This window comes from Solanum tuberosum, unplaced genomic scaffold, assembly GCF_000226075.1.
Source record: "Solanum tuberosum cultivar DM 1-3 516 R44 unplaced genomic scaffold, SolTub_3.0 scf00122, whole genome shotgun sequence".
Taxonomy (NCBI): domain Eukaryota; kingdom Viridiplantae; phylum Streptophyta; class Magnoliopsida; order Solanales; family Solanaceae; genus Solanum; species Solanum tuberosum.
This window is the reverse complement of record NW_006239050.1, coordinates 564,960-576,231: the sequence shown is the minus strand read 5'-3', so window position 1 is coordinate 576,231 and position 11,272 is coordinate 564,960. Positions and strand designations below refer to the sequence as shown.

The window sequence follows — 11,272 nt, the reverse complement described above, 5'->3', positions numbered from 1 at the left end:
CACCTCTCTCCCAGATCTCGCTCGCCACTCCCCCAGATCTCGCTTTCTCACTCGCCTCTCTCACTTTATACAAAAACGCAAATGTATAAAATGCGTGAAAATTGTATATATATATATATATATTTTCGTTCCCCTCTCTCCCTTCTCCCAGATCGCGCTCGCCACTCTCCCAGATCTCGCTCGCTCACTCGCCTCTCTCACTTTATACAATTGATCTTTTTGTATATGTATACCAAACAGATTATACAACTGTTTTTTGTATATGTATAGCGAATTATACATATATATGTTTGCTATGGAGCGCAATTATGCAAACTTTGTTATAACATACAAATATGAATTTTGGGTTTGCTATATGTGAAAGTTGCTCAAAAAAAAATATGACAAGTAAAATAAAAAGGTTAGAATAGAAATATGAGATAATATATAAATTCTTTGTTTCAATAATATTTTATTAAAATTGCTTGTTTCGAGAAAAAAAGAGTAGGACAATTATCAGGGGACTGATGAAATAGCTATCTTGGTCATCCGTTCTATCTTGTCGAATTATTATCTCAACTACTTGCTTCCTCTGTTTTTTTTTGGTCAATAATGAATTTTGCACATCATAAATTCATATGAATTAATTGATGTATATTCTTAAATTTTAAAGAGTAATTAATATTAACAGTAACAATAATACCATACTTAATGTAATTTATAAGTGGATTTAGATACGGTACGATATAAGCAAAACCTTACATTGACTACATCGATCTTTGTGGGGATACAAAAACAGCTTTTAATACCCTTACTTCAAAATTGACTTGTAAAATATGGAAAAAAATTAATATTCAATAATAGTTGTTCACTATTGATTTTGAACATTTTTTTTTAAAATTTTATAAATAAAAGGATAATTTTATTATATCATCCTTTGAATATAATAAATACACTGTCTTGAAAAATGTAATAGAGAAATGACTATAATTAATGATAAGGGTAAATTAGGAATTAAGTGTAAATTTATCCAATGATTTCATAAAGTAGACAAGTATTGTTAGACATCCCAAAATAATATAGTGGATAACTATTATTGGACAGAGGGAGTAATCTTTATTTGCTAAAATACACAAATAAAATTGAAAATTATTGTTAATATAATATGAGCATGTTTGGATAATCAACTTTTAAGTCATTTTAGTATTTGAAAGTGTTTGACAAGGTTAAAAGTAACTTAAAATAAGTTATAGTGACTTTTAAAAAGTTAAAAACCAAAGTAAGGTCTTACCCTCTTTTTTTATTTTTTTATTTAAAAATTATTTAAGTTAGATTTTTTATTCTTTTTACTTAAAAACTACATTTTGTTAAGCCAATCTAACGAGCTCTTCCTTTAGTCCATATTTAGTAAATTCTTGAGACATTTTTTTTTTTTTGAAAATAAGTGAATTGTTGAATTATTTTTTCCATATGTATCCTCCATTTAATGTTGTTCTTAACTAGTTTATATTTTCTAGGAAATCAGTTTGAAAAAAAAAACAATAGTGAAAAATAACATTTAGTCTATATTAGTTTCGAATTGTATTATATCTCAACAATTCACTTAATATAGACTAGAGAAAGTAATTTACTATTATCTCTGTCTCTAATTACTTGTCCACTTTTCCTATTTTAGTTGTCCCTAATTACTTATCCATTTTGACAAATCAAGAAAAGACAAATTTTTTTTACCTATAATATCCTCAATTAATTACTTTGAAAGATATAAAACTTTTTGAAAATCTTAAATTTTTAATTCATCGACTTTATAATTAATAGAGATAAAATAATAAACTGACTATATTAATAATTATTTTGTTAATAGTTGTAAATAAAGTAGAGAAGTAATAAAAGTGAACGGAGAAGGCGCATTTAAAGCAATTTATAGTATCTCTGTCTTCACTTTACTTTTATTGGTCCCCATAACGATATGACAGCAGATATTGTGGAGTACAAAAAATGAATTGAGCAACATACTCAACTTAGCAATTCTTGACAAACATGAAAATTAATCTAAACAAAATGATCTGATTTCCTTCTTTAATTCTTGTACTATAAATTCATTATTCATATTGCAAAGAATCAAATCAATCCGTTGTACAAATGTGGGACATTTTTGTTACATACACAAGAAGAAAATTACACATATAACAAATTGCACTACTATATTTAGGCACTTTTTGAATGAATTCAACTTCATTTCACACAAAGAATCAATAGATTTCAAAAACTGAAAAAGTCCTTTCGAATCATATAACGAAAAAAAGAATTTGATGTGCTTACATTCGACTAGCAGGTAACGAACCCATACCATTAGCAATCTGTCTTAGAGAAAACTTTTGAATTTTCCCAGTTGCTGTTTTTGGTAGTTCTTCCATGAAAATTACCGTCCTCGGTATCATGTAATGTGGCAATCTTTCCCTACAGAAATCAATAATTTCCTTCTCTTTCGGTTTAAGTTTCAGTTCCATCTTCAAACTCACGAAAGCACAAGGCGTTTCGCCCCAAAACTCATCTGGCCTTGCTACAACTGCTGCCTCATTCACAAAATTGTTTGAATAAAGTACTGATTCAACTTCAACACTGCTTACATTCTCACCTCCACTAATGATAATATCTTTTGATCTGTCTTTAATTTCTAAGTACCCATCTGGATGCATTACTGCTACATCACCTGTATAAAGCCAATTATTTTTCATACATTTTGATGTAGCTTCTTCATTTTTCAAATAACCCAACATTATACATCCACCCCTTAATACAATTTCCCCCATTGTAACTCCATCCCTCTTTACACTAACTCCAGATTCTGGATCCACCACGTCGACTTCCGTCATCCCTAAACTCTTAATCCCTTGTCTAGACTTCAATTTCGCCTTCACATTCGCTGATAATTTGTTCCACTTAGGTTTCCAAATACACGACACGACTACCCCTGCCACCTCTGTCATCCCATACCCGTGGTTCACCACGAATCCTAATGATTCGACACGGAGGACAATGGTGGCAGGGGGAGGAGCGCCACCGGTACGGAAGTGCACGGGGTTTTTTAAGGGCTTAGCACAGGGGGAATTGGCTAGCATAGTGAGTACCACAGGTGCACCACACATATGTGTGACATTATATTTGTTTATAGCATGAAACACAACATTAGCATCGAATTTTCGAAGACAAATGTTGGTCCCACCAACAACAGCCATACCCCATGTGTAACTCCATCCATTAGAATGGAACATTGGGAGTGTCCATAGATAAAATGGCTGACTTGGTACAGACCAATCTATTAAAGAATCAACTGTGATAATAAAAAGAGATCTATGAGAATGTACCACTCCTTTAGGTGAAGATGTTGTTCCAGAAGTGTAGTTCAGCGTCATTGGGTCCCAATCATTCTCAGGTCGAATCCAATTGAAATTCGAATCCCCCTTCGCCAACATAGCATCATAAGTATCACACTGATAGAAATCCAAATTTCTTGAAAACGGAACAGAGTTTTCATCTTCTATAAGAACAAGAATTGGAGTGTCAACATCAGATGGAAACAATGAAATTGACTGAAGTACCAAAGAATATAGCTGGTAATCAACAAACAGGAGCTTCGATTCACTATGTTGAAGCAGAACAGAGACGGTTTTAGCATCGAGACGAGTGTTGATGTTGTTGAGTACAGCACCAGCCATTGGAACAGCAAATTGAAGCTCTAACGTTGCGGGGATATTAGGAGCTAAAACAGAAACAACTTGGCCTTTTTTGATACCAATGAGAGAAGAAATTGAGGAAGAGAGACGTATACATCGAGCAAACGTTTGAGACCAGGTGTATGTAGTGGAGTTATAGACAATGGAAACGCTATCCCCATAAGCTACAGCAGCTCTTTCCAAGAATGTTAATGGTGTAAGAGGAGATGAATTGACAGAGCTTGGTTTCAATTGATCCATATATATTGACCTGTCTCTTTCTTCTACAAGTTTCAGAGGTTTTTCTATGGTTTAATACTGATGATACAAAGGGTGTTTATAGATCCAAGAATTATATAAAAATAAGTTTGAAGAAAAGATAAAGAGTGTTATTTTTGTATGGAGCTTTTAAGTGTGTGTGTTTATAGAGGGTTGAAATTTATTGCAGTGAGGAGAGTTTAGTTGAGGTAGAATATGGAGTGTTTTATTGCTGGCTATCATAAATTCTCACTTGTTTCATACAAATATTTTGCTTTTATTTAGAGGTAGGCGAACAGCAAATGCACCCACATCATGTGTAAGAATAACTTCCAACAATATCATCTTGCGGTACTCATGCAACATTGTCCAAACTTCAAACAGGACCATGTGTTTTCACAAAGATAATAAAAAGAAAGAGAAGAACATACCCTTTTGGTTCATTTGAAATATTGAATACGTTCCTAAACTCGGCATGGGTAGACATTGCAAAGGCATATCGAATATCCCATAAATTTTCTGATATTCATAGGTCAACATCTCAAATATTCAACAAATTCATGGAATATTCATAAAGAGATCAAATTCAAATCATCATAGTTTGAGAAATACGTGAGAAATACGTCACTAATGACCCTCGAATCTTGGATAAATCTTAAGAGAGAAAAAAATCAAGGGAGGAACAGAGTTGTACCCGCAATGTTTATCAATAAAACTATGTTTCTTCATATTTTATTTGTGATTGTAATTTATTTTATGTCACTTTAAAATTTGTTGCAAACAAATTGGCATGCCAATGGGACCAAATTTGTCCTTCATCTCTTCTCTCATATATCAAATCTGCAAATCTGATGTCACAAAATCGTAAAGGTGGAAGAATAAGTACTTCATTCCTCGTCTTTGAGTTTGAACAAGTCTACACTCCAACGCAGGGGGTATTTGTAGACATTGAAATTTTGTGGGACTCTGCAACACGTGTTCAATTTGAGTTGGACTCTACAAAGTGTTCAATTCCAATTAGTATTCTTGGATGCTACTCAACCATAAACCCTAGTTCATGCCTATATAAAGGGTACTATATTCCCTTGAAAAGACATCTCGAATATCCCATAAATTCTGTGATATTCATAGATCAACATGTCCAATATTTAATGTTAATGAAAAATTACAAAATAATAAAATTGCAAGATTACAATTGAAAAATAAAATGAAGAAACAAAAATCTCTTCAGGCTTAGGCGCGGATATCTTGCTCTCTTTAAGGAGATTCAAGCCCACTGCAACAAATGTTTTTCATCGGTCCAACAGTAGTCCTCTTTGACTTGTCCCCTCCAGGATACAACAGTCTTCACAAAGTATAACTCAACAACTCTGGACAAGAGTTGAGTCCAAAGCTCCACAAAAAAAACACCTCCCTTCAACTAGTAAGAACTCTCTTTTTGACAAACTTTAGGCACTCTATATTTTCCTTATGTGTTGTATGTAACAAACCAAATGAAGACCACCGTTATTTATACTAGAAGAAGTCTTCTTAGAAATAAATAGAAAGATAATGGAGTGGTAAATAGTGAAGATAAATGGCCTTAGAAGTTACATAGGTTACAAGGTATAATGGAGGAAGAATAATGGAGAAGTAATGGCAAAGGCCACCAACGGCTAAGAGCTACTTCAAGAATTGGAATTGTAACATAATAGACAGTAACTCCAAATGGAGTAAAGCAGCACTAAGTGCCACCAACGGCCAAAAGCCATTACTCCCCACGTTCTGCAAATGAAAGTCAACAAACGTATGCAAAGGTAGGAATGAAACTGCCCACTTACTGCTGAAACAATCAACATTCTTTTTAACTCCAAAATAAAGCAAATTAATATATTAAAATTCTAACAAACCAACAATCCCCCACTCATTTTAATATTAGATAAAAGAGTCCATCAGCTGAAGGAAGACTACTATGCATAATGAAGGTGTGCTCTGCATTGAACCTCCACTCATTTTAATATTAGATAAGAGAGTATATCAGTTGAAGGAAGATTACTATGCATAATGAAGGTGTGCTCTGCATTGAACCTTCACTTAGTGAAACAGTAACTTTTACTCCAGGGTCGTAGTGGTCTCAGACTTGAACTATACTGCTTAAGGGAAATAAAATATCATTGCTCACACATAATAATCAAGGTGTTGACATGAGCTTTAAAGCCAGCACGTTATGGCCATTTGCTATCCCGGTTTCATGAGTGCTTTTGAGAATAAGCCAATTCTCATAGGAAGCGACCTACTTCCACACATCACATAGGTGAAATCTGTCGAGAGTGCTCCTGTAAGCTTAACACTCCACCCATACGGGCTACAGATTTTCATTAAGAGTTTTATCAACTCAACCTTCACAAACTACATGAAACAATGCACTCACATCATAGGGAGGGAAATAAAAAGATAGTGCATTTTTTCACAAGAAGTCATCATATGATTAGTTTTTCCCTTTGAACCTGGTTATAGGATTTCTAGTCCCCAGGTTGGGGTTCCTCATATATGACTCAAGGATATATAGGGTTCAATCTCATCCCCCTCGATGTGCTCCAGACCTTTTCTCTTGTTAAGGCCTTAGTAAGAGGATCTGCAAGATTATCACAAGATTTGACATAATCAACATTAATGGTACCATTTGTCAAATACGATCTTAAATTACTGTGTTTCCTCATTATAGGTCTGGATTTACTGTTGTAATAACGGTTTTGAACTCTACCAATCGCAGCAGTGCTATCACAATGAATTAAAATAGGAGAAATTGGTTTTCAAAATAAGGTATTTGAAACAATAAATCTCTTAACCAATTCGCTTTCTCACTAGCTGAAGCTAAAGCAATTAGTTCAGCCTCCATGGTAGAGTTAGCAATTATAGTTTGCTTTTTTGATCTCCAACAAATAGCACCACCACCTAAAGTAAAGACATAATCAGTGGTTGAACACGAATCACCTGATAATGTGTTCCAATCTGCATCACAAATGCCTTCAAGTACAACAAGATATTTTTTATAGAACAAACCACAATTTTTTGTTCCAATTAAATATCTCATAACTCTTATTATAGCATGCCAATGTTCATTACCTGACTTGCTTGTAAACCTGCCAAGTACTCCTACTGCATATGCAATATCAGGCCTAGTGCAATCAGTCACATATCTCAAACTTTCGATTATGCTAGCATATTCCTTTTGATTTATTACATCGTTTTCACTTTCAAAAGGAAATAAGTGAACACTTGAATCAATAGGAGTAGCAACATGCTTGCAATCAAGAAAGTTATATTTTTTCAAAATTTTCTCAACATAATCTGACTGGTCAAGAAAAATTTCATCACATGTTCTTGTTATTTTTATACCAAGAATAAAATTTTACCTCACCAAAATCTTTCATATCAAAATGGCTTCTAAGAATATTTTTAGTTTCATTAATAACATTCACGTTAGAGCCAAAGATCAACAAATCATCAACATATAGGCAAATAATCACATGTGAATTATTCCAAGACTTATGATATATGCACTTATGACACTCATTTGTTTTAAAATCATTTTTAATCATGCATGAATCAAATTTTTCATGCCATTGCTTTGGTGCTTGTTTCAAGCCATATAGGGATTTAGTAAGTTTACTATCTTTGCTTTCTTGGCCTGCTTCAACAAAAGACTCGGGTTGTTCCATATAAATTTCCTCATTTAGGTCTCCATTTAAAAAATTAGTTTTTACATCCATTTGATGAATTTGCAAATAAAAAATTGCAACCATAGCAATTAAAAGTCTTATGGATGCAATTCTTGTTACCGGTGAAAAAGTATCAAAAAATTCTAGGCCTTCTAGTTGTTTAAAACCTTTTGCAACTAGTCTAGCCTTATATTTATCAATAGATCCATCCGGTTTCAACTTTTTTCGTAAGACCCATTTGCAATCAATAGTTTTACAACCTGGTGGTAAATCAACCAACTTCCAAGTTTTATTAGAAATCAGTGATTCCATTTCATCATTTACAGCCTCTTTCCAAAAATAGAGTCATGTGAAGATAAAACTTCTTCCAAAGTGAGAGGGTCATCTCCAACATTAAACACATAAAAATCAGGACCAAAATCTTTTTCTACTCTAGCTTGTTTACTTCTTCTTAACTCAAAATCACCTATTTCTTTATTTTTCAAAGTAGAAGTAGAAGAACTAGGTAGTGACAAAATATTTTGTTCAATCCTTTGACCCCCACTATTTTTAGAATCAAAAGGGAGTTTATTTTCATGAAAAATAGTATCACCCGATTCTATCACAATATTATCTTCAAGATTAAAAAATCTATAGGCTGTACTATTTGAAGCATAACCAAGAAAAGCGCAAGTAGTAACTTTCTTACCCAACTTTGTAATCTTGGGATCCATTAGCCTCACAAAGGCTAAATATCCCAAGCTTGGCTTGTAACCTTTCCACAATTCAAAAGGTGTTAATTTAGACTTTTTATGAGGCACACGATTTAGCACATAACAAGCAATCAAAATAGCTTCACCCCAAAAATTTAAAGGTGCATGTGACTTAATAAGCATGACATTAGTCAATTCAACCAAAGTTCTATTTTTCCTTTCCACTACTCCTTTAGATTAGGGAGAGTAAGGAGGAGTAGTTTCATGAATTATTCCCAATGATCTAACAAAAGAATTAAATCCATTTGACTCATATTCACGGCCTCTATCACTTCTAATTCTTTTTATTTTTCTACCAAACTGATTTTCAACTTCATGGAGATAAGTTTTAAAATTTTCAAAAGTATCACTTTTATTTTTCATCAAGTAAACATATGGAAACTTAGAAAAATCATCAATGAAAGTGATAAAATATCTATTACCTCCACGAGTTAAAATTCCATCAAGTTCACAAATATCACAATGAACTAATTCTAACAAATCAATTTTTCTTTCAACTTGAAAATGAGACATTTTGTGATTTTGGCTTTACTACAAGCCTCACACTTTTCAAAATTCTTTTTAATCATTGGGATTAATCCCAAACTACTTATGATTCCAACTTAATGATCATTAATATGACACAAACGAGTATGCCAAAAATTAGTAGAAGAAAGCATATAAACAAAAGTAGAAGCTTTATTCACTTCTACATTCAATTTGAGCATCCCATCACAAGCATAGCCCTTTCCCACAAAAATATCCTTCTTCACAATTACATATTGATCAGATTCAATAACCTGTTTAAAGCCTACTTTATTAAGAAGAAAACTAGACATCAATTTTTTTCTCATGGAAGGAGTATAGGGTACATCTTTCAAAGTTAAAACCCTTCCAGAAGTAAAACACAATTCGACATCTCCCGTTCCAAGCACTTGAGTAGCATGTGAATCACCAAGCATGATGGTTTTTGGGCTCCTCAAAATGAGTATATTTTTTAAACCAGTATTTGTCATAACAGACATGACGATATGCACCAGAATCATCCCACCATCCATCAACACTCTCAACCCATGTTTATGTCAGTAATCACCACCACCAAAAAGGTTCTTCGGTAACGTTTTCCTGAGGGTTAGGACCACGTTTCCGGAATCTGCAAAATCGAGCAGTATGCCCACTTTTGCCACAAACAAAGCATGGTCCCTTATCTTGAACTTGTTGTATTTTTTGCTTGGTTATTTTCACCATTATTTTTCTTGGGAGGTCTACTATTATTTTTCTTAAATTTTTTCTTCTTAGGCTTCCAAAAAGTATTTTTGTGAGTTTCAAGAGTAGCATTATTTGAAGTAATTAAATTTACCTTCGTTGTGATGTTACTCTCTTCTTTTTGTAAATGTGCATCTTGGCCCCTTGCCTCTTCACCATCGTACTTTTCCACTTTCTCATGATGAGAAATAAGTTCAACATCATCCATGGAGGTGTCATCAACTTTATTAGTATTCTTCTCAGTTAACACATAAGAAACATTGAGAAGACTTAAGTAGAAAAAGTACTTTACCCTTCCATCTTTTGAAATGGTTACCATTGAACCGAAATGGCTTGTTAAGGTCTCCCATCTTGACATCCGCGGTTTTTTCAATTATAGCCATTCTGAGTCTCCTTAAAATTGTTAGTGAAAAATTACAAAATAATAAAATTGCAAGATTACAATTGAAAAATAAAATGAAGAAGCAAAAATCTCTTCAGGCTAAGGCGCGGATATCTCACTCTCTTTAAGGAGATTCAAGCCCACTGCAGCAAATGTTTTTCACCGGTCCAGTAGTAGTCCTCTTTGACTTGTCCCCTCCAGGATACAACAACCTTCACAAAGTATAACTCAACAACTTTGGACAGGAGTTGAGTCCAAAGCTCCACAAAAAAGAACACCTCCATTCAACTAATAAGAACTCTCTTTTTGACAAATTTTATGCACTCTATATTTTCCTTGTGTGTTGTCAGGGCCAATTCAACAACATTGGGGGCCTAAAGCGAAACTTAAGAGAGGGGCCCTAATAATTTATTTTTTCATCATATATATTTTTATTTAAAATCTACTTTTATAGCTATTTTAGATGCGAAGTCATTAAGTACTGTTTTATAATCAATTTGTTTTAACAATTACTTTTCAAATGATAATATATGTAACACCTCAACTTTTCAAAACGTCTAAATTAACTCGTATCTTCGTGGAAAGACAAGGAGGGTGAGTAATAAATTAAAAATGATGTGGTATGTCATATTTTAAGTGTTCAAGGGTTGTATCTCAAGTTTTGAAGTTAAGTAAGTGGCAAAATAAAAGTTGGCGAAAGTTATCGTAAGTTCCTTTTTAAAGATTTCTCTAAAATTTGGATCAAATGTCTTGGATGTTTTCTCCCAATATATAAAGAGTTAAAAGGCCTATCACCCATTAAATCGAAGGCCTACGAGTCTAGTTTGCAACGCACATAACCCTGTATCAAACATACATCAAAGTAAAAAGTTATGAGGGTTTTACTAGGGACTGCCAGAGTCGGATCCGGGTCGGGTAAAAAATATGGTATGTTGGCTTATTTAACGTTTTAAGCCATGAAAACATTTCATTTCAGTTCCAAACCAGAGAGAAAGCTTAAGAGAGGGTTCCTATGGAGTTCTAGCATGATGAAGATTAGTTTTTGACGGTTTCTTCCATTAAACTTTGCCCCCGTGCCTAGAAATATAATCCCTACACGTGGCAATCATTTTCCCTTCTATTAGCTACGTTTGGAGATGGTTTTTGAAGATATAAATTTGTAGTTATTGGTGTTTCTTTAAGGTGTACACTTGCTTAACTAAGGTAATCATCTCGGGACCCTTTTATGGTTGTTTTAAT

At 33.5% G+C, this 11,272-nt stretch overlaps 1 protein-coding gene across 1 annotated transcript; it reads right to left on the bottom strand.

Moving 5' to 3' along the window:
• Positions 1-2,135: 2,135 nt before the first annotated feature.
• On the bottom strand, positions 2,136-4,039 carry LOC102599713 (probable acyl-activating enzyme 6). The gene has a single exon (XM_006350393.2). It carries the CDS (start codon positions 3,954-3,956, stop codon positions 2,298-2,300), a length of 1,659 nt encoding a protein of 552 aa, XP_006350455.1. The 5' UTR covers positions 3,957-4,039; the 3' UTR covers positions 2,136-2,297.
• Positions 4,040-11,272: the final 7,233 nt, after the last annotated feature.